This window comes from Oncorhynchus keta, chromosome 26 (assembly GCF_023373465.1).
Source record: "Oncorhynchus keta strain PuntledgeMale-10-30-2019 chromosome 26, Oket_V2, whole genome shotgun sequence".
Classification (NCBI taxonomy): domain Eukaryota; kingdom Metazoa; phylum Chordata; class Actinopteri; order Salmoniformes; family Salmonidae; genus Oncorhynchus; species Oncorhynchus keta.
Window position 1 is genome coordinate 4,859,786 of NC_068446.1, and position 25,256 is coordinate 4,885,041.

A 25,256-nucleotide genomic window follows, 5' to 3' on the forward strand; every position below is an offset into this window, starting at 1 on the left:
TCCTCATCTCCACCCTGCTCCATTCTGCTCCTCATCTCCACCCTGCTCCATTCTGATCCTCATCTCCACCCTGCTCCATTCTGCTCCTCATCTCCACCCTGCTCTATTCTGATCCTGTCCTCATATTTGACATTTCATGCGGTAACTTCACAGTTCAAACATCCAGCGTTTCCAAATCTGTTTGCTTAGTAACCCAGTGTATATTTAATTTAACCTTTATTTAACTAGGTAGGTCGGTTACGAACAAATTCTTATTTACAATGACGGCCTACTCCGGCCAAACCCTCCCCTACTCCGGGGACGCTGGGCCAATTGTGCGCCGCCCTATAGGACTCCCGATCATGGCCGGGATCGAACTCAGGTCTGTAGTGACTCCTCTAGCACTGCGATACAGTGCCTTAGACCAGTCCCCCTATATTGAGTGCATGGAAATGCAATGCCTATCTATAAATCATTCATCGTCACTAACAGTAGAGTACGCAGCAGGTACAGACCTATCCCAGTCTTAATACTATAATAGCTAGGTGTGTTTGTGCCCACACAATCTGTCAACCACAGATGATTTATGACTTCATTAAAAAGTCTACTCTTAAAGTGTGCTAGGGAAAAAGCATATTATTTTGTTTCAATCATGGGTGAACAGCCACTGACCCTGGAGATAACCTCTGACCTCTAAACTCTGTTTCCTACATAACATAAGCAGATGAGCAAGTTCAATTGGTTTGCTTTGGTGTTCAGGTTTTTGCACCCTATCTCCCCTTGGAGATAATAGAGGTCAGTAGTTGAATCACACACACACACACACACACACACACACACACACACACACACACACACACACACACACACACACACACACACACACACACACACACACACACACACACACACACACACACACACACACACACACACACACACACACACACACGACAATTGATGAGACATTTGTCCTCCACTACTCTCTCTAAAACCAATGCCATTGTATCACTAGAATAACAAAACTTGACGGACAAAGAGGCTCATTCTATTGTTTTAGTTCCCACAGGACATCAATTGAACGTCTATTCCACATCGATTCAACCCAATTTTTTTGACGTGACGTGGAAACAACGTTGATGCCCAGTGGGTTTACTGGAACAAATAGCACCCTATTGATCAAAAGTAATGCACTATGTACAGAATAGGTCCCCTTTTGGGAAGCACTCTTTTAGTTTACTGGAATAACAAGCAACTTGCTACCATCTAGAGAGGTGACACAAGTGTTGATGCCTTTGTGCCAGAGTAGCTCGCCTGCAGACTCTCTCACTCCTACTGCGTCAATTTCAGAAACATTCAATCAGGCTTCTGTAGATGAGTGGGAGCAGTAGAGGGAGGAAAATGGACTTGAGTGCAGGTAGTAGATGTCCACTGAAAACGACCTCTTTCATACACCTAAGTGTCACGCTCAATACTAAACCCATGACAAAAGACAGTGGGAAAGCCAACCCTAGATGTACACTGCCTTCAGCCTAGTTAGATGATCTGGAACTTAGAAAAACTTGTTTCTGCTTGCCATTAACCACTTTCTAAGTTACTGTAGATGTCTTGTTAACCTTTTCACATTTGAGTTCCAAATATCTCTACCGGTCGCCCCCAGGGTGAGTTGTTTTATGCACGTGATGTCAGAATGCACTCACTGTTCCAAAATGGGATTATTACGCAATAGTACAGTTAACATGCGCTGATTGCCAAATATCTATAAGCTATGTTCCAACTTGTCAATTTCAAACCATTTTTTACATGTTTTATTTTCTAACAGTTTGAATTGAGGTGTGATCCGCCTCCTCATTAATTCAGATAGAAGTAGCCCATTTCAGTGTTGCGCACATTTATGTTTGAGGCTTTACTGAGCTGGACAAACTCTCTTCAAGGAGAGCCCAAGCACTTCATCAATGTTTCCGCAGATGAAATATGCAGGTATTTCCGCAGGCTTTTGCACGAATTGGACCATTTCCTGTCTGGCGCTCACATGGCCTTCCTTCTTGTTTTCCTTACAAATAGTAACTTATTTTCTGTATTGTGTTGTCGTTTCTACTGTACCATACTGTATGTATGTATATTTTGTATGTATAGAGCATAATGTATTTACAGTTCTATTCACATGTTTTCAAGTACTGGTGACAAGTAATGCATTCCGATTATTGCATAGATTGTAATGGACACCTATGATGTGTGTAAAATATTTTTGGGAAGGTTCTACTGGTTATAATGAGCTAATGCTAAGCTATTTGCCAGCTATGTGTGGTGCCATGTTTGTTGACATTATACAATGCATTCTGGATGTCACGTAAACGTCTGTCAGACCAAAGAGGTGATGAGGTGAAAGGTAACCTTCCGGAGGTGAATGAAGGGAAGTGAATGATCGTAGACGACACACCCCCTTCAACATGCATACTGCAAACAGACCAAACTCATCTTGTCTGCTCTTATTATCTTTGGGTGATGCAAAAAAAAAAAACATGGCGGCGCGCACAAACTTCGGATTACTCTCGATTTCAAGAAAGTGTTTTACTCAATTATTTCAATCAATGGTGAGCTCACCTGTGATGAATTATAAATAGTAATTGCTATTAGCTTATTCATATTGTGGTTTCTGACAGCCGAGAGTTATCTAAATATGACCGCTTGTGTCATGCCAATCTTTCCTCAGTTAGCACTAGGACTAATGTAGCCTACATTTTCCGGTTTGGATGATTGTGTTATGCTGTAGCTACTTCTGTGAATGTCTGAACATAGCATCCCCCCAAAAAACTGGTCACATTCAGGACAGAACTTTGTAAGGACTGTGTTTGTGCAAAAGTGGCTAGTTTAAAAGCTGACTGTTGCGTCCAAACTGGACGTTCTAAATTAGCTTTCTAATCACACTGGTTTGAGCTGCAAGGACCACTGTAGAATAATCACACCCCTTTGTTGATACATGTGAAAAGGTTCAGGCAAACAGTAAAGCTAAGCATATGTGTACATTGCTGTACAGCCAGAGGTCTTACGGTGTAGTATACTGTATGTGAAGGGAATATATCTGAATATCTGTATGTTTATTGTATGTAAGTAGAGCATGGCAGAGGTGTTACTCTGCAGGTAGATGTAAGTGGAGTATGAGTGGAGTATGGCGGCAGGTAGCCTAGCTGTTAAGAGCATTAGGCCAATAACTGAAAGGTTGCTGGTTTGAATCCCGAGCCGAATAAGTGAAACATCTGTCGATGTGCCCTTGAACTAGGCACTTAACCCGAATTTCTCCTGTAAGAAGCTATGGATGAGAGCGTCTGATAAATGACTCAAATGTACAAATATAAGTTAACTCTATGTTAAGGGTGTCTGTGCAGGCAGGGGTCTCACCTTCCAAGTAGATGTGGTGTGGCTGGCTCCAGTCACTCCACAGGTGGGGCAGAGCAGGGTGGTGAGAGTGGATCTGTACAATGTAGTGCAGACCTGCCCTCAATCCAGTCAGAGACACCCACTGGTCTCCAGTCACCTCCACATGCTGAGCAAGAGGAATAGTGGAGAGAAACAAGATGTTACTCGACCTGCAAATGCAGAATTTGACACAAATACACAATGCCATTGGGATGACTAAGAATATGACTAATAAAATATGAGTGGTCTTAAGAATCTCACTTAACGTGTTTGCTCTTGTTCTCTGATAAATTATGTTTGTCTGTATTTGTTGTAGGACCTGTACTTAGATATTGTGTTTGCTCTGAGGCCAGTGTGTTCTTACCTTCCAGTTGGGGTTAGAGGTGTTGTGGGAGGTAATGTATCGGACCTCATAGCTCAGTGGGACAAGGCTGGCATGGGGCTGTGGGTTGCTCCATCTCAGAACTAGCTCTCCCTCTGCGTTCTGGGTGTGTGTTAGGTTCACTGGTGGGCTTGGTTTACCTGTATAAAACACACACCACAAGCAATACATACTAGATAAATCATCCTTGGTAATTGTTAGCCAGAGCATCATCACCATCCTCCAAACTATGTAACATCATCGTCGTAATGCCATCCAATACGCTGACACATTGTTCCCTCTAACTGTTTTCATCACTGAGCAAATGTCTTGTCTGCGGAGCGCAAACTTGTGCGACTTCCGGTGCGTGTTTACTGTGAACACTGAGGCGGTGCCAGCTTTAAGTTAGTTTTAACAGTGGTCATGTAGTGCTCCCCTCTGCCTATTAGCTACTTAGCTTGTTCAAAGCCTCTCTCAAAATACAACACTGCCCGTTTAAGACAAAAAATATATATATTTCCAAAGATGTCTAGAAAATGTACACGTTTTGTGCTCTTGTAGGAAACAATCACTCCCCCATTGCAGACTACAAATTATATATAACTGGGCTGATTACCCACTGACTAGAAAAGGATATGAACAAATGTACAAATGTGCACACGTTGCTACATGTATCTTCCATTGTGATCTCAAAACAAGCGCTACTAATGGTCTATTTGCATATAGGCCTACTGCAGTTCTTATTGGTTATGGCGCATAGGTCTGTGTGGAGTCCTGCATGTCAATGCAATAGAATCCTACTCCGATGCGTTCTGCCGACAACATCATAATGAGTCTTGCATACCTAATTGTTTTCGGTATGTTGCATTGGAAGTGGCTAATATTGTATTGATTCAATCACAATTCCCACAGCAAAGGGAAATGTTAATAGTGTTAACTAAATGGGACAACTCCAGAAAGTTTAGTGAAGTTCAATCTTTCTTCTGCGTGGCAGTCCCAGGGAGCTGCAGGCCCGCACACACGAGCAGCTTCGAGGGAACATTGCTCCTACAATGATCAAATATCTCTATAATGCAGCGTCAACAATGGCCTCAGGCACATACAGTAATGTAACAGCCATTGGAGACACATTGATTGTCCCTGATAACTGCATTGGTTATAGAGTCCCAGAGGCTTCATACAGGGCAGCCAGATAATGAAATCAGCAGAAACATACAGTGCCAGTTGTCATAACCCCATGACTTTTTCCACATTTTGTTACATTACAGCCGCCTTATTCTGGGTAGTGAGCATCCCCCACCCGGGTTCTGCCTAAGGGGGGCACCACTGGTCATTTTGGAACGTTTTGAGAAAATGTTCCTGAAAAACGACAGAGTCCGCTCTTCTCTGTACACTGTTTGGCGCCTGGTGATCGAACGGGTCACCAGGCGTAGATTTTCAAAATGCTTTTTAATCCATTTAACTAAAATGGATGAAAAAAAAACTTCAGTAATCTACACACAATACCCTATAATGACAAAGTGAAAATACATAAGTATTCAGACCCTTTGCTATGAGACTCGAAATTGAGCTCAGGTGCATCCTGTTTCCATTGATCATCCTTGAGATGTTTCTACAACTTGATTGGAGTCCACCTGTGGTAAATTCAATTGATTGTAAATGATTTAAATAAAGGTTAAATTAAAAATGTAAAAAGTCATGAGGTCAAAGGAATTGTCCGTAGAGCTCCGATACAGGATTGTGTCGAGGCACAGATCTGGGGAAGGGTAACCAAAAACATCTGCAGCATTGAAGGCCAGAGGAAGCCAAAATACACAAGACAGCCAAGCGTCACATCCAGAGGAAACCAGCCCTACGGTAAAGCATGTTGGTGGCAGCCTCATGGTGGGGGATGTTTTTCAGTGGCAGGGACTGGGAGACTACTTACGATCGAGGCAAAGATGAACAGAGTAAAGTACAGAGATATCCTTGATGAAAACCTGCTCCAGAGTGCTCAGCGCCACAGACTGGGGTGAAGGTTCACCTTCCAACAGGACAACAATCCTAAGCACACAGCCAAGACAACACAGGAGTGGCCCAGCCAGAGACATCATCCCAATGAAACATCTCTGCAGAGACCTGAAAATATCTGTGCAGCAACGCTCCCCATTCAACCTGACAGAGCTTGAGAAGATCTGCAGAGAAGAATGGGAGAAACTCCCCAAATACAGGTGTGCCAAGCTTGTAGCGTCATACCCATGAAGACTTGAGGCTGTAATTGCTGCCAAAGGTGCTTTGATATAGTACTGAGTAAAGGGTCTGAATACTTATGTACATTTGTATAAATTAGCACAAATGTCGAAAAACCTGTTTTTGCTTTGTCATTATGGCGTATAATGTGTAGATTGATGATGGGAAAAAATGTATTTAATCCATTTTATGGTCTCTGGATGTATACGGATTACAGATCAATAAGGCCATGCTCATGTCAGGAAAATTAATACCTCAAAATTGATTTAGTCACTGAAATCGCAATCCATTAACAGGGCAGAGTAGAGTTATAGTTTATAGAAGAGAGCCTCTCACAATTTCTTCCTGGTATTTGAACAAATATGAAAGTATTTGACAATAAGATGTAAACTCAGCAAAACTCAGCCCTTTTTCAGGACCCTGTCTTTCAAAGATAATTTGTAAAAATCCAAATCACTTCACAAATCTTCATTGTTAAGGGTTTGAACACTTTCCCATGCTTGTTCAATGAACCATAAACAATTAATGAACATGCACCTGTGGAACGGTCGTTAAGACACTAACAGCTTACAGACGGTAGGCAATTAAGGTCACAGTTATGAAAACTTAGGACACTAAAGAGGCCTTTCTACTGACTCTGAAAAACACCAAAAGAAAGAATCCCGGGGTCCCTGATCAGCTGTGTGAATGTGCCTTAGGCACGCTGCAAAAAGGCATGAGGACTGCAGATGTGGCCAGGGCAATACATTGCAATGTCCGTACTGTGAGACGCCTAAGACAGCGCTACAGGGAGACAGGACGGACAGCTGATCGTCCTCACAGTGGCAGACCACGTGTAACAACACCTGCACAGGATCGGTACATCCGAACATCACACCTGCGGGACAGGTACATGATGGCAACAACAACCGAGTTACACCAGAAACGCACAATCCCTCCATCAGTGCTCAGACTGTCCGCAATAGGCTGAGAGAGGCTGGACTGAGGGCTTGTAGGCCTGTTGTAAGGAAGGTCCTCACCAAAAATCACCGGCAACAACGTCGCCTATGGGCACAAACCCACCGTCGCTGGACCAGACAGGAGAGCAAAAAGTGCTCTTCACTAATGAGTCGCAGTTGTGTCTCACCAGGGGTGATGGTCGGATTTGCGTTTATCGTCAAAGGAATGAGCGTTACACCGAGGCATGTACTCTGGAGCGGGATTGATTTGGAGGTGGAGGGTCCGTCATGGTCTGGGGCGGTGTGCCACAGCATCATCGGACTGAGCTTGTTGTCATTGCAGGCAATCTCAACGCTGCGCATTACAGGCATGACATCCTCCTCCCTCATGTGGTACCCTTCCTGTCGGCTCATCCTGACATGACCCTCCAGCATGACAATGCTGTGCGTTACAGGGAAGACATCCTCCTCCCTCATGTGGTACCCTTCCTGCAGGCTCACCCTGACATGACCCTCCAGCATGACAATGCCACCAGCCATACTGCTCGTTTTCCTGCAAGACAGGAATGTCAGTGTTCTGCCATGGCCAGCGAAGAGCCCAGATTTCAATCCCATTGAGCACATCTGGGACCTGTTGGATCAGACGGTAAGGGCTATGGCCCTTCCCCCCAGAAATGTCCGGGAGCTTGCAGGTGCCTTGGTAGAAAAATGGGGTAACATCTCACAGCAAGAACTGGCAAATGTGGTCCAGTCCATGAGGAGGAGATGCACTGCAGTACTTAATGCAGCTGGTGGCCACACCTGATACTGACTTACTTTTGACCCCCCCCTTTGTTCAGGGACACATTATTCCATTTCTGTTAGTCACATGTCTGTGGAACCGGTTCAGTTTATGTCTCAGTTGTTGAATCTTGCTATGTTCATACAAATATTTACACATGTTTAGTTTGCTGAAAATAAACGCAATTGACAGTGAGAGGACGTTTATTTTTTTGCTGAGTTCATCTTCCTGTGGTGTTGTAGTCCTCGAGACAAAGTCCCGGTCTACATATTGAGTGAGTGTCTCAGGCTCGTCTCGGTGGATACATTGTTACTTGGTCGCGACTCGGTCTTGGACAGTGAGCGCCCATCCAGCGGAGTAAAAAACTCCTAAATTCAGGTTCCATTCAGTCAGCGCATAAAAGGCTTCACCAGAGACATGCGCTGCATTCTTGAAAAATGAACATCTTAACAATTTGAAACCTGGGATTACTACTTTACTGGTGACATTACTGTCCTTTACTTTCATTGAAAAATATCCTCAAACTTTGTCCGAATTTCCTTGACTAGCTGGCAGCGAAGAGTGGGGGAAGTAAGGAGAGACAGGGGGAAGTTGTAACAGTCTTTATATCTATTTTAGACATGTTTGTGCAGTGGTGAACCTATTGGACCTAGGCTTTTAGTGTGACAGGCTCGTGATGCTAAAAGGATAGTAACATAAATACATTAAAGTGATGGCTTTAGGGTTCCCGAGTGGAGCAGCGGTCTAAGGCACTGCATCTCAGTGCTAGAGGTGTCACTACAGACCCTGGTTCGATTCCAGGCTGTATCACATCCGGCCGTGATTGGGAGTCCCATAGGGCCGCGCACAATTGGCCCAGCGTCGTCCGGGTTAGGGTTTGGCCGGGGTAGGCCATCATTATAAATAATAATTTGTTCTTTAACTGACTTGCCTAGTTAAATCAAATAAATTAAATGTAGGAGTGTGCACTTTTTGTAAAACACTAAAGGGCCAGTGGTGTAGTGGAGGCTATACGCAGGTGTAAGCTGGCAATGCCTATACTCACTTAATAATCCTTTCTGTTGCATATCAAAGGAGTGTAGCGAAGGTATACAACATATTAATAATGTAGTACAATAGAGAAATCATGCACAAAGTAGCCTACACAATCACAAAGCACGTGAAATACATTCACATGCACACAGCACACATAGCCTAGTTTCAGCAGAATATCATCTTCAGGCAGCAAGAGTGCTCAGCTCTCAACTGGTTGTTGCATGGAGCAGATAGGTAGGAAAGACGTTTCAACTGATGATATTTACCAGTAAATGCTAACTAAGCCAACAATGGGTATGCAAACCAGGTATTGAAAAGGTTTCGTCTTTAGTATTGGTTAGTAGGCTATTTGCATTCATCATGCTCTGTTTGCATGGACATTTCTAAAGGCTGTCCCAAAAAACCTTCCCAATTATATGTTGATTGCAATGTAGACCTACCTGACAGAATGATATCATGCTGATTTGTATCAGTTTGGAGGGCATTTGTTTTGCTCAATTGAATTAAAGTGTAACCAAAAAAAAGTGTAACCCTCCAAAGAAAAATGGAGAGAAACAAGGATGTTTCACACACGCCTTTCCTTCACACAAGACCCACTACACCACTTTCCTTCACACAAGACCCACTACACCACTTTCCTTCACACAAGACCCACTACACCACTTTCCTTCACACAAGACCCACTACACCACTTTCCTTCACACAAGACCCACTACACCACTTTCCTTCACACAAGACCCACTACACCACTTTCCTTCACACAAGACCCACTACACCACTTTCCTTCACACAAGACCCACTACACCACTTTCCTTCACACAAGACCCACTACACCACTTTCCTTCACACAAGACCCACTACACCATTTTCCTTCACACAAGACCCACTACACCACTTTCCTTCACACAAGACCCACTACACCACTTTCCTTCACACAAGACCCACTACACCACTTTCCTTCACACAAGACCCACTACACCACTTTCCTTCACACAAGACCCACTACACCACTTTCCTTCACACAAGACCCACTACACCACTTTCCTTCACACAAGACCCACTACACCACTTTCCTTCACACAAGACCCACTACACCACTTTCCTTCACACAAGACCCACTACACCACTTTCCTTCACACAAGACCCACTACACCACTTTCCTTCACACAAGACCCACTACACCACTTTCCTTCACACAAGACCCACTACACCACTTTCCTTCACACAAGACCCACTACACCACTTTCCTTCACACAAGACCCACTACACCACTTTCCTTCACACAAGACCCACTACACCACTTTCCTTCACACAAGACCCACTACACCACTTTCCTTCACACAAGACCCACTACACCACTTTCCTTCACACAAGACCCACTACACCACTTTCCTTCACACAAGACCCACTACACCACTTTCCTTCACACAAGACCCACTACACCACTTTCCTTCACACAAGACCCACTACACCACTTTCCTTCACACAAGACCCACTACACCACTTTCCTTCACACAAGACCCACTACACCACTTTCCTTCACACAAGACCCACTACACCACTTTCCTTCACACAAGACCCACTACACCACTTTCCATCACACAAGACCCACTACACCACTTTCCTTCACACAAGACCCACTACACCACTTTCCTTCACACAAGACCCACTACACCACTTTCCTTCACACAAGACCCACTACACCACTTTCCTTCACACAAGACCCACTACACCACTTTCCTTCACACAAGACCCACTACACCACTTTCCTTCACACAAGACCCACTACACCACTTTCCTTCACACAAGACCCACTACACCACTTTCCTTCACACAAGACCCACTACACCACTTTCCTTCACACAAGACCCACTACACCACTTTCCTTCACACAAGACCCACTACACCACTTTCCTTCACACAAGACCCACTACACCACTGCATAGGGCCGGTGGAAAGACAGCAGCCTGTTCACTCGGACATAATAAGCCAGTAGGTCCCAATTGTAAGAATACAAAAATAAAACAATTAGGCTTTCTCAACTGAAATGTACAACTATTACTTCCGATAGCAAAACACGTTTAGCACACAAAGGAACCGGTGATCTAAAATATAAACGCAACAATGTTTTACACACAATATATATGTATGTGGACACCCCTTCAAATGAGTAGATTTGACTATTTCAGCCACAGCCGTTGCTGACAGGTGTGTCAAATCGAGCACCCAGCCATGCAATCTCCAGAGACAAACATTGGCAGTAGAATGGCCTTAATGAAGAGCTCAGTGACTTTCAACGTGGCACTGTCACAGGATGCCACATTTCCAACCAGTCACATTTCCAAATTTCCACATTTCTGCCCTGCTAGAGCTGCCCCGGTCAACTGTAAGCTCTGTTATTGTGAAGTGGAAACGTTGAGGAGAAAACCATGGCTCAGCCACTAAGTGGTAGGTCACACAAGCTCACAGAACGAGACCGATGAGTGCTGAAGCGCGTAAAAATCGTCTGTTCTCGGTTGCAACACTCACTACAGAGCTCTAAATTGCCTCTGGGAGCAACGCCAGTACAAGAACTGGTTGTCGGGAGCTTCATGAAATGGGTTTTCATGGCCGAGCAGCCGCACATAAGCCTAATATAACCATACGCAATGCCAAGAGTCGGCTGGTGTGATGTAAAGCTGGCCGCCATTGGAAACTCGTTCTCCGGAGTAAACAATCACGCTTCAACATCTGGCAGTCCAATGGACGAATCTGGGTTTGGCAGATGCCAGGAGAACGCTACCTGCCCGAATGCGTAGTGCCAACTGTAATGTTTGGTGGAGGAGGAATAATGGTCTGGGGCTGTTTTTCCATAGTTCGGGCTAGGCCCCTTTGTTCCAGTGAAGGGAAATGTTAACGTTACAATATTCAATGACATTCTAGATGATTCTGTGCTTCAAACTTTGTGGAAGGCCCTTTCCTGTTTCAGCATGACAATGCCCCTGTGCATAAAGTGAGGTACATACAAAAATGGTTTGTCCCTGCACTGAGCCCTGACCTCAACACCATCAAACACCTTTGGGATGAATTGGAATGCCGACTACAACTGTGAGCCAGGTCCAACAACAGTGCCCAACCTAACTAATGCTCTGGTGGCTGAATGGAAGCAAGTCCCCGCAGCAATGTTCCAACATCTAGTGGAAAGTCTTCCCAGAAGAGTGGAGACTGTTAGCAGCAAAGGGGGGACCAACTCCATATTAATGCCCATGATTTTGGAATGAGATGTTCGACGAGCAGGTGTCCACATACTTTTGGTCATGTAGTATACGTTATTTTGATGGGACATGGCTAATAAGAGGATGAGAGCTGCAATAAAAAGCACAGTTCCACTCACCAGATGATGATCATTTAAACTTGCTGAAAAGGGAGACGCTAACCAATTAGAAACAACATCCTCTTCGATAACACCTGATGCAGCCCCTGCAAAGTAGCCTAAAACAAAATCTAGCCAGCTAGACCGTGGGAAAACTAATGCTCGCTATTGCACAGTGACCTGTCGGCCTTCGAGAAGGCAGAAGTTTCCATACGTTTTTGTAAAAACGGTCCCACCCATTACAAGCCAATGTGATTGGTTAATTCCACTGTTACTCCAAGATGTTGCACTAATGCAGTTGAATGACACTTGCCTTCTATCAAGCTTCTGAAGGCCTAGCCAATGGCTGACTTAGCTAGCTAGATTTATCTCCCCAGAGAAAACCAAAGAAAATATCCTAATTGGATTAAATAAGATTAAATCAAAACACAATTGAAGATAAAAATAAAAACAATTATTATTTGTATTATTTTATAAATCCTTAGCCTTTCTCTAAAAGCGTAGAAGGCCCCCACTGTGTTGGGCTTAGTAAACATTTGTAGAGTGGCTCTATTTGCCCTCAGAAAGCATTTCCCCCCCCATTTAGAATGTCTAAAGAATCCATATGTTGTTCTGAAATATGAACACAGAAATACTGGGCATTTTGAACTCTTATTATGGTGACAATTTGACAAAATTACAGTAACGGTTTTGAATTGGACTCGCATTTTTCTGGTATTGGTCGAGACTCAGTCTCGTAACTCTCGTCCCCCTCCCGGTCTCAGTCTTGACTCAGTCTCACCCACCCTCCGGTCTTGGTCTCGAACACAACACTGTCTTCCTGGTATTGAAACAGCATTTAAATGGACAATTAAACATATTTCTCTGCCTGGTATTTAAACAGCTTTGTTCATTTGAGTTGCTTGTGTTTCCTCCCAGTGATTGACTTGACACAGGCGTTGTTGGTCGCCCATCGAATGAAATGGAAACGAGACATGTCATCGTTATGAGACGCGTTGATGATGATTGGCAGGGGGGATAATTGAGTATTATAATGTCACCGCCTAGCCGACAGAAAGAGAGAATGGATTAATTAGCATTATCTTCTGTTTTTGTCTGTGTTTCATTATAAAATAAATTAGCACTCTCATACATTCATGTCTCAATAAACAGGCTGTGAATGTGAAATAACTTTTTACTGTAGATTACGGAATGAATGTCAATTACCTTCATGTTGGTTGGACACTAAAGGGGACTATTCAGAATTGAGATACAGAGCTTTCGGAAAGTATTCAGGCCCCTTGACTTTTTCCACATTTTATTATGTTACAGCCTTATTCTAAAATTGATTAAATTGTTTTCCTCATCAATTGTTTTCCTGATATTTCACACAATACCCCATAATGACAAAGCAAAAAAGATTTATAGAAATGTTTTCCAATTTATTACAAATAAAAAACTGAAATAACATATTTACATCTTCAGACCCTTTACTCAGTACAATGTTGAAGCAGCCTTTGCAGCAATTACAGCCTCAAGTCTTCTAGGGTATGACACTACAAGCATGGAATATCTGTATTTGGGGAGTTTCTCACATTCTTCTCTGCAGATCCTCTCAAGCTCTGTCAGGTTGGATGGGGAGCGTCGCTGCACAGCTATTTTCAGGTGTCTTCAGAGATGTTCATTCGGGTTCAAGTCTGGTCTCTGGCTGGGCCAATCAGGGACATTCAGAGACTTGTCCCAAAGCCATTCCTGGACTGTCTTGGCTGTGTGCTTAGGTTTTTTTTCTGGTTGGAAGGTGAACCTTTGCCCTAGTCTGAGGTCCTGTGTGTTATGGCACATGTTTTAAATCAGGGATCTCTCTGTACTTTGCTCCATTCATCTTTCCCTCGATCCTGACTAGTCTCCCAGTTCATGCCTCTGAAAAACATCCCCACAGCATGCTGCTGCCACCACCATGCTTCACCGTAAGAATGGTGCCAGGTTTCCTCCAGACGTGAAGCTTGGCTTTCAGGCCAAAGGGTTCAATCTTGGTTTCATCAGACCAGAGAAACTTGATTCCCATAGTTTGAGAGTCCTTTAGGTGTCCTTTAGGTGACATAACTCTCTAGTTTTATTATGGTCCAAATGGCTCCCTAGATACCGCTGGCCTACATAATAAACAGTGCCAGCCTGCCAGGCAGCACGCTGGGACTTTGCAAAATGAACGCACCGATTCCACGTGTTTCTCTGTTGCTCATTAAGAAAGATTTAATTTCATTCTTGGGGTTGTGGTTTGATTTGCCAGTTACTGATGTTTGTCCCGCATGAGACACCAAAGGAACAAAGCCAGTATTACTTCCTCAAAATAGTAAGAATTAATCTAAGATAACGCAAGAAATCTGTCATTCATTTGAGGTTAACATATAGCAAAGGTGTAGGGTGTAGTATTTCTCAAGTAAAAAAATGTGCAACGTGTTGTCTTATGCAAACAAAGTCAGATCCACTTGCGCTCTTGGGCAGGTCTGTCTCACTGTCTGTGTGTTCTGCGGTAGGACTGGGTAGAACGCAATAACCACAGCTTCAGATTCCGTGTTAGTGGGCAACTGAGAATTGTCCAATTCAAAACCCAATACAATCAACCCAATCAAGTATGTCATGACGAATTCACTAACAAAAATCAGTTTTGGACAGCCCTTACAGTGAAATGCTTATTCACAAGCCCTTAAGCTCGAGACCCTGGGTCTCGACCCCGCCCTGTGCAACTGAATCCTGGACTTTAACGGGCCGCCCCTCAGATGGTGAGGGTAGGAAACAACATCTCCACTCCGCTGATCCTCAACACTGGGGCCCCACAAGGGTGTGTTCTCAGCCCTCTCCCTCTGTGTTCACCCATGACTGAGTGGCCATGCAAGCCTCCAACTCAATCATCAAGTTTGAAGATAACACTACAGTGGTAGGCTTGATTACCAACAACGACGAGACGGCCTACAGGGAGGAGGTGAGGGCCCTCGGAGTGTGGTGTCAGGAAAATAACCTCACACTTAACGTCAACAAAACAAAGGAGATGATCGTGGACTACAGGAAACAGCAGAGGGAGCCCCCTATCCACATCGACGGGACAGTAGTGGAAAAGGTGGAAAGTTTTAAGTTCCTCGGGGGACACAACACGGACAAACTGAAATGGTCCACCCACACATACAGCTAAATGACTTAAATGTAAATGTGGTGAAGAAGGCGCAACAGTGCCTCTTCAACCTCAGGAGGCTAAAGAAATTAGGCTTGTCACCAAAAACTTTTGCAGATGCACAATCGAGAGCATCCTGTCGGCCTGTATCACCGCCTGGTATGGCAACTGCTCCGCCCACAACCGTAAGGCTCTCCAGAGGGTAGTGAGGTCTGCATAACGCATCACCAGGGACAAACTACCTGCCCTCCAGGACACCTACACCACCCGATGTCACAGGAAGGCCAAAAAGATCAAGGACAACAACCACCCGAGCCACTGCCTGTTCACCCCGCTATCATCCAGAAGGTGAGGTCAGTACAGGTGCATCAAAGCAGGGACCGAGAGACTGAAAAACAGCTTCTATCTCAAGTCGCTCATGGGCACTGTCTGTCTCACTGTCTGTGTGTTCTGCGGTAGGACTGGGTAGAACGCAATAACCGGAATAACCGCAGCATCATCATCATCGAATAACAGCCTACTTCAACTTCGCCAAACAGGTGATGATTTAACAATAGCGCATTCGCGAAAAAAAGCACATTCATTGCATAAATGTAACCAACCATAAACATCAATGCCTTTCTTAAAATCAATACACAGAAGTATATTTTTTTTAACTTGCATATTTAGTTAAAATAAATGCATGTTAGCAGGCAATATTAACTAGGGAAATTGTGTCACTTCTCTTGCGTTCAGTGCAAGCAGAGTCAGGGTATATGCAACAGTTTGGGCCGCCTGGCTCGTTGCGAACTGTGTTTCTTCCTAACAAAGACCGTAATTAATTTGCCAGATATTACATAATTAGGACATACCACTGAAGGTTGTGCAATGTAACAGCAATATTTAGACTTAGGGTTGCCACCTGTTCAACACAATACGGAATGGTTCTGTATTTCACTGAAAGAATAAACAGTTTGTTTTATAAATAACAGTTTCTGGATTTGACCATATTAATGACCAAAGGCTCGTACTTCTGTGTCTTTATTATAATTAAGTATATGATTTGATATTTGATAGAGCCGTCTGACTGAGCGGTGGTAGGCAGCAGCAGGCTCGTAAGCATTCATTCAAACAGCACTTTACTGCGTTTGCGAGCAGCTCTTAGCAACGCTTGAAGCACAGCGCTGCTTATGACTTCAAGCCTATCAACTCCCGAGATTAGGCTGGCAATACTAAAGTGCCTATGAGCACATCCAATAGTCAAAGGTATATGAAATACAAATGGTAGAGAGAGAAATAGTCAACGCGTCATAATTCCTAAAATAACTTCAACCTAAAACTTCTTAACTGGGAATACTGGAGAACTGGGAATATTGAACCACCAGCTTTCATATGTTCTCATGTTCTGAGCAAGGAACTTAAACGTTAGCTTTTAAACATGGCACATATTCCACTTTTACTTTCTTCTCCAACACTGTGTTTTTGCATTATTTAAACCAAATTGAACATGTTTCATTATTTATTTTAGACTAAATAGATTTTATTCATGTATTATATTAAGTTAAAATAAAAGGCTTCATTGTTCATTCAGTATTGTTGCAATTGTCATTATTACAAATATATATATAAAAATTAATTAATTAATCGTACCGATTAATCGTATCTGCGTTTTTTGGTCCTCCAATAAATCAGTATCGTGTTGAGAAATTGTTATCGGTAGACCTCTACTTGAAACATGTTGGTATTAGACTCAGACAGGGAGAGGTTGAAAATATCAGTGAAGACACCTGCCAGTTGGTCAGCGCATGCTCGGAGTACACGTCCTGGTAATCTGTCTGGCCCTGCGGCCTTGTGAATGTTGACCTGTTTAAAGGTCTTACTCACATTGATTGCGGAATGCGTGATCACACAATCGTCTGGAACAGCTGATGCTCTCATGCATGTTTCAGTGTTATTTGCCTCGAAGCGAGCATTGAAGTAATTTAGCTCGCCTGGTAGGCTCGTGTCACTGGGCAGCTCTCCGCTGTGCTTCCCTTCGTAGTCTGTAATAGTTTGCAAGCCCTACCACATCCGACGAGCATCGGAGCCGGTGTAGTACGATTTGAACTTAGTCCTGTATTGATGCTTTGCCGGTTTGACTGATGTGGTGTACTCCTCAATGCTATCGGAAGAATCCCGAAACATATTCCAGTCTGTGCTAGCAAAACAGTCCTGTAGCTTAGCATCATCTTTATCTGACCACTTTTTTATTGACCAAGTCACTAGTGCTTCCTGCTTAAATTTTTGCTTGTAAGCAGGAATCAGGATTATGGTCAAATTTGCCAAATGGAGGGCGAGGGAGAACTTTTCATGAATCTCTGTGTGTGGAATAAAAGTGGTCTAGAGTTTTTTTCCCTCTGGTTGCACATTTAACATGCTGGTAGAAAGGAGGTAAAATGGATTTAGGCTTCCCTGCATTAAAGTCCCCGGCCACTAGGAGCGCCATCTCTGGAGGCTAGCATTGGTTTGTTGTGGTAAATAGACAGCTACAAGGAATGTAGATGAAAACTCTCTCAGGTAGACAGTGTGCTCTAAAACTTATCATGAGATTCTCTACCTCAGGTGAGCAAAACCTCGAGACTTCCTTAGATATCGTGCACCAGTTGTTGTTTACAAATATACATAGACCGACACCTCTTGTCTTACCAGAGGTTGCTGTTCTATCCTGCAAATACAGTGTATAACCTACCAGCTGTATGTTATTCATGTCGTCGTTTAGCCATTACTCGTTGAAACATAAGATAATACAGTTAATGTCCCGTTAGTAGGATATAAGTGTTTTTAGTTCGTCCACTATTATCCAGTGTTTGCACGTTGGCCAATAGTATCGATGGCAAAAATATTGACCTAACACAAGCAGTCATATTTAGCTAACATTCAGTTGACAGAAACCATAATATGAATTAGCTAATAGAAATTACTATTTATAATTCATCACATCACAGGTGAGCTCACCATTGATCGAAATAATTGAGTCAAACACTTTCTAAAAATGTAAATTATTCCAACGATGGGTAGTTTGTATGCGCCGCCATGTTTGTTTTGTCAGGGTCAACCAAAGACAAGAGGAGACAAGATGAGTTTGGCCTTTTTTCAGTATGCATGTTGAAGGGGGGTGTGTCGTCTACCATCATTCACTTCTCTAAATTCACTTCCGGAAGTTTACTCCGAAAGATGAGTGAACCATCCCTCACCTCATTTGTTATAACATCTTTGGTCTGACAGACGTTTACGTGACACCCAGAATGCATTGTATAATGTCAACACACCCAGCTGGCAAATAGCTTAGCATTAGCTCATCATAATCAGCACAACCTTCATAAAAGTATTTTACACACATCATACGTGTCCATTACAATAAAAAAAAAAATCAGAATAAATGTGAATAAAACAGTAAATACATTATGCTCTATACATACATACAGTATGCTAAAGTAGAAACGACAACACGATATACAGAAAATAAGGAACTTACTTTGACTGGAACGCACACACGTCCTAAGTTATTACTTGTAAACAACAATGAAGGCAATGCGAACATCAGCCAGGAGATGTGCCAGGTGGGAAAAGTTTGTGCCAGACTGCGCAAATGTCTACATACATGATCTGGGGAAACACTGGGGTGGTTTGTTGGGCTCTCATCGAAGAGAGAAGTTGTCAGTAAAGCCTCACACATAAATTGTCTGCAACAGTGAAATGGGCTACTTCTATGTGAAATTATGAGAAGGTGGAACACAACTCAATTAAATCCTCTAAGAAAATCATTTCAAATTGACAAGTTGAAATATAGTCTATAGATAATTGGCAGGCAGCGTGTGTCTTAGTTTGAGTTCTGTCCTGTTGCGTAACAATCACATTTTGGAACAGCGAGTGCATTCTGACATCACGAAGAAAAACTCACGCCTTTCGACACATTTGGAACTCATATATGAAAAGGTTAAAGGAATAATCAATTCAAAAACGATCAAAAACAAAAGCAAATTGTCACTTGCCACATCATGATGATCATGACAATTTGCTTTTTGTAAGTTCTATATCTTGATAACTTGATTGCTGACATGCAAAACATTTTGGGATTGTATCAACAGTGGACTAATGAAAAAAAGGTTTAAGCAATATCCTTCAGCCTCTGAATTTGAGGTCCAGATAGATAAGCCACCTGGCCATTAAAGCAATTAACATCCTCTATCATCTTCGGACAAGAGGGTGAAGGAGGGATCAGATGTATTTTACCACTCCTTACCGAGACGCGGAGGGACGATGAGAACTATCAGGGGACCTGCTGTGGTGTTTGACACGTTGGCTGTTACAACGACGATACTGCTGACCGCGAGGGTGACGATAGAACAGGTGACGGAATCCTTTCCCACACAGTCCGTGCTGTCAGTCCCATGCGTGGTGTTTACCTCACTGTCAGGCTGTGATCTGAAATAGACAGGGAACAGGTCTTACTTAAACCAGGTCTGTGTCCCAAATGGCATGGTATTCCCTACAGTTGAAGTCGGAAGTTTACATACACCTTAGCCAAACACATTTAAACTCTGTTTTTCACAATTCCTGACATTTAATCCTAGTAAAACTTCCCTCTTTTAGCTCAGTTAGGATCACCGCTTTATTTTAAGAATGTGAAATGTCACGATAATAGTAGAGATAATTATTTATTTCAGCTTTTATTTCTTTCATCACATTCCCAGTGGGTCCGAAATTTACATACACTCAATTAGTAATTGATAGCATTGCCTTTAAAATTGTTAAACTTGGGTGAAACTTTTCCGGTAGCCTTCCGCAAGCTTCCCACAATACTGAAGTGAATTGTTGCCCACTCCTCCTGACAGAGCTGGTGTAACTGAGTCAGGTCTGTAGGCCTCCTTGCTTGCACAAACTTTTACAGTTCTGCCCACAAATTGTCTATAGGATTGAGGTCAGGGCTTTGTGATGACCACTCCAGTACCTAGACTTTGTTGTCTTTAAGCAATTTTGCCACAACTTTGGAAGTATGCTTGGGGTCATTGTCCATTTGGAAGACCCATTTGAGACCGAGCTTTAACTTCCTGACTGATGTCTTGAGATGTTGCTTCAATATAGCCACATCATTTTCTTTCCTAATCATGCCATCTATTTTGTGAAGTGCCCCAGTCCCTCCTACAGCAAAGCACCCCCACAACATGATGCTGCCACCCCCGTGCTTCAGGGTTGGGATGGTGTTCCTCGCATTGCAAGCCTCCTCCTGTCACGAGTCCGACCGAGGGTGGCTCCCCTTCCCGTTCGGGTGGCGCTCGGCGGTCGTCGTCACCGGCCTATTAGCTGCCACTGATTTTCTTTCCTCTCCCTCCTTGTATGTTTATTGTTAGCACCTGTTAGTTAGTAATTATTTGGGCTTTATTAGACAGCCGGCCCGCCTGTTTCTTTAATTAATGATTAATTATTGTAACCTTCGTGTATGAAGTAGACTAACGTGTTTGTTCCTGGTATTTCTACTGTTTTCGTCCCCCGTGTTTGGGGCATTTGTTTTTGAGCACCCAGTGTTACGTGAGTGCATTAAATAGCACAGTATTGAACTCTCTGTTTCCTGCGTCTAACTCCACACCAACGACACCCGGAGCGTTACAGAATCCCGCACCTGAAAATGGAGTCAGCAGGAGCAGCGGCCAACCCTCTCCCATCGATGGAGGAATGGGTTCTCCACCACACCACCGTCCTCCATCGGATCGGATCGGCTATGGATCAAATTATGGAGAGAATGGACCGATGGGAGAGGAGTGGTCTCCTCTCTCTACCTTCGGCACCCCCAGCTCCGGACTCCCCATCTCCCGACTCCAGCACTCTCCATCTGACGCTCCCGAGGGCTTATGATGGAGCGGCGGCGGGGTGCCAGGGTTTTTTACTCCAACTGGAGCTATACCTGGCCACCGTCAGACCCACTCCCTCGGGAGCGTAGAGGGTGAGTGTCCTCGTCTCCTGTCTCACGGGTCGTGCTCTGCGAACGCAGTCTGGAATGGTCCAGACTCAGCGAAAGAGCACTACCCAGAGTTTTCCCGCCACTTCCGTGCCGTGTTTGATCACCCTCCAGAGGGCCGAGCGGCGGGAGAACGACTATTTCATCTCAGGCAGGAGAAGAGGAGCGCCCAGGATTAAGCGCTGGCGTTCCGGACCTTGGCAGCAGGATCTGGGTGGAACGACAGGGCCCTTATCGACCACTACAGGTGTAGTCTCCGGGAGGACGTCCGCAGGGAGCTAGCATGTCGGGACACTGCTCTTTCCCTGGATGGGCTAATCGAGATTGGACAATCCGATTGGACAATCTACTGGCTGCCCGCGGGCGTTCGGAGAGGGTCCTGTGTGTTCCACCACCCAGCCCCTCCGCTCCCATTCCGATGGAGTTGGGAGGGGCCGTGACGAGGGGTACCGGAGGAGGAGGCCCCCCCTGCACCAGCTATGGTCGGAGAGGACACACGGACGATCGGTGCTGGGGGGGTCCATCTGGGAGTAGAGATGGCAGGCGGAACGCTTCTCGATCACCCCAGGTGAGTCAGCATCAAACTCACCCAGAACCCCCTGTTGGCCACATGTTTGTCTTAACTTTTTTCCCTCTTCCCAGCATAGGGCGCTAGTCGATTCAGGCGCAGCTGGGAACTTTATGGATTGCGGACTCGCCCTTAAGTTAAGGGTTGGTGCTGGTGCCGATAGATTCTCCCTTTCCCGTGCACTCCCTAGTTAGCCGGCCATTAGGGTCAGGGATGGTCAGGGAGACCACGGTTCCACTGGACATGGTAACGCAGTGTAGGGCTCACGTCCTACCCTCCTCGGGTCAGCCTGGGGTGGCGAGGACAGTGGGGAGCCTTCGGGGGAGGTATTGGTGGCCCACCTTGGCTAGGGACGTTAAGGTTTATGTCTCCTCCTGTTCGGTGTGCGCCCAGAGTAAGGCTCCTAGGCACCTTTCCTAAAGGGAAGTTACAACCCCTCCCCGTTCCACAAAGGCCATGGTCTCACTTATCAGTGGATTTCCTGACCGATCTTCCCCCGTCTCAGGGGAACACTATGGTTTTGGTGGTTGTGGATCAGTCCTGCCGTCTCCTCCCGTTGCCCGGTCTCCCTACAGCCCTACAGACTGCGGAGGCATTATTCACCCACGTCTTTCGGCACTACGGGGTGCCGGAGGACATCGTTTCTGATCGGGGCCCCCAATTCACGTCCCGAGTATGGAGGGCGTTCATGGAGCGTTTGGGGGTCTCGGTCAGCCTGACCTCCGGTTATCACCACGAGAGTAATGGGCAGGTGGAGAGAGTGAACCAGGAGGTGGGTAGGTTTCTGCGGTCGTATTGCCAGGATCGGCCAGGGGAGTGGGCGAGATACATCCCCTGGGCTGAAATGGCCCAGAACTCACTACGCCACTCCTCTACTAACGTGTCCCCTTTTCAGTGTGTGTTGGGGTACCAGCCGGTCCTGGCACCATGGCATCCGAGGCAGACCGAGGCTTTAAAGTCCTGAGGAAAATAAACGAGGTGTGTTATCGATTACAACTCCCTTCCTATTATCGTATTAACCCCTCATTTCATGTATCTCTCCTCAGGCCGGTGGTAGCTGGTCCCCTGCAGGACAGTGAGGTGCCGGAGGTCCCTCCCCCCCCTCTGGACATCGAGGGGTCCCCGGCATATACGATACGGGCCATTCTGGACTCAAGACGCCGGGTGAGGGGCCTGCAGTACCTCGTGGACTGGGAGGGGTACGGTCCAGAGGAGAGGTGCTGGGTACCGGTGGGGGACATCTTGGATCCAACAATGTTGAGGGATTTCCATCGCCTCCATCCGGATCGCCATGCACCTCGTCCTCCGGGTCGACCTCGAGGCCGGTGTCGGTGTGCTACTGGAGCCGCGAGTCGAGGGGGGGGGGGTACTGACTCGACACCCGGAGCGTTACACCCCCTTTTTCCTCCAAACATAACGATGGTCATTATGGCCAAAAATGTATATTTTTGTTTCATCAGACCAGAGGACATTTCTCCAAAAAGTACGATCTTTGTCCCCATGTGCAGTTGCAAACCATAGTCTGGCTTTTTTATGGCAGATTTGGAGCAGTGGCTTCTCCTTGATGAGCGGCCTTTCCGGTTATGTCGATATAGGACTCTTTTTACTGCGGATATAGATACTTTTGTACCCGTTTCCTCCAGCATCTTCACAAGGTCCTTTGCTGTTGTTCTGGTATTGATTTGCACTTTTCGCACCAAAGTACGTTCATCTCTAGGAGACAGAACGCATCTCCTTCCTGAGCGATAAGACGGCTGCATGGTCCCATGGTGTTTATACTTGCGTACCATTGTTTGTACAGATGAATATGGTACCTTCAAGCGTTTGGAAATTGCTCCCAAGGATGAACCAGACCTGTGGAGGTCTACAATTATTGGCTGATTTCTTTAGATTTTCCCATGATGTCAAGCAAAGAGGCACTGCGTTTAAAGGTAGACCTTGAAATACATCCACAGGTACACCTCCAATTGACTCTAATTATGTCAACTATTCTATCAGAAGCTTCTAATGTCATTTTCCAAGCTTCTTTAAAGGCACAGTCAACTTAGTGTATGTAAGCTTCTGACCCACTGGAATTGTGATAGAGTGAATTATAAGTGAAATAATCTGTCTGGAAAACAATTGTTGGAAAAATGACTTGTGTCATGCACAAAGTAGATGTCCTAACCGACTTGCCAAAACTCGTTAACAAGAAATTTGTGGAGTGGTTGAAAAACTAGTTTTAATGACTCCAACCTAAGTGTATGTAAACTTCCGACTTCAGCTGTAGTAGTGCACTACATAGGGAATAGGGTGCCATTTGGGACGCAAACATGTTCTCATCACAAATGTCAGCCTAAAGAAATATACATTCATACAGTAAAGATAATAGGCTAGTGTAGTGTGGAAATCATAGACAAATCACAGGTCAGGGTGCAACCTAGCCTGGTCCCAGATCTGTTTGTGCTATCATGTGAAATTCCTTGTCATGCCATGTTTGAAATGACTGCACAAACATCTGAGACCAGGCTAGGTGCAATCCACATGAAAGCAACGAGTATGTAAAAGCACTTTGGTTGCATTTACACAGGCAACCCGATTCTGATCTTTTGCCCAATTATAAGCAAAATATTTGATCTGATTAGCCAAAAGACCAATTATTGGCAAAATATCACAATTGGGCTACCTGTGTCAGCACAGTCATTGTAACAACTGCTGATACATCTGATTGATTGACAAGTTGACATTGAACTATTCAAACGTTAAAACATCAAAACACAATTCACACGTTCACATACCGTTTGAGTATGGAACAAAATGATCCTGTTTGAATGACTGTATCATCGGCTTATTGAGTGACAACAGTAGTGTGTTCTTGTTGTCTATTTAGCACGGCGCCAGCAATCCCAGTTTTCCTGGTGCTGGTGTGTTATCAACCAGCCGATAATTGATCTGCTACCTGCACCGCAGTAGATTCACCTACACACACATGCTTAACCCTGCTGTGGGAGATGAATAGGCTCATAGCACGCACGCGCGCACACACGCACGCACACGCACATGCGCACACACACGCACAGCTCAAACATCCACCTGTGCTCTTATGGCCTCAGGTAGGTTTTTGGACCAAGGCCAACACTAGACAGGGATAAGAAAAAGTAATGGAAGAGGAGAGAGACTCTAGAGAGGAGCAGCAAGTTATAGTAACTGATCAGTGAAAATATCACATTTAAATGTTAATATTCTGTTAACTCATACCCAAGCAATATTGTTGACTCATCTTATACTTGTATTTGTGGCCAGCGCATACATTGAATTAAAAAAAAACAGTTAAAAAACCCTACCTCCATCTTGTATCTCAAATGGACCGTTTCAAAAATGCTTGCTCTTTCCTCATAGAGGATGATGTCATCCTATTTCACTCATCCTGTCATTAATGAATTATAGGTCATATTTAATAGAAATCTAGTAACACTGGACTTTAAATTGAACTTGATA

The 25,256-nt window shown here is 44.6% G+C and overlaps 1 protein-coding gene across 2 annotated transcripts in view; it reads right to left on the reverse strand.

Annotated features, from left to right (window-relative positions):
- The window catches only part of LOC118358620 (leptin receptor-like), an 80,742-nt gene that overhangs the window by 34,997 nt on the left and 20,489 nt on the right, over window positions 1-25,256 (reverse strand). For both annotated transcript variants that reach the window (XM_052480090.1, XM_052480091.1), the window contains exons 6-8: window positions 19,499-19,680; window positions 3,761-3,918; window positions 3,379-3,523 (exon numbers count right to left, since the gene is read on the reverse strand). In XM_052480090.1, the coding sequence (XP_052336050.1) occupies window positions 3,379-3,523; window positions 3,761-3,918; window positions 19,499-19,680 (485 nt within the window). The remainder of the gene's footprint in view (window positions 1-3,378; window positions 3,524-3,760; window positions 3,919-19,498; window positions 19,681-25,256) is intronic.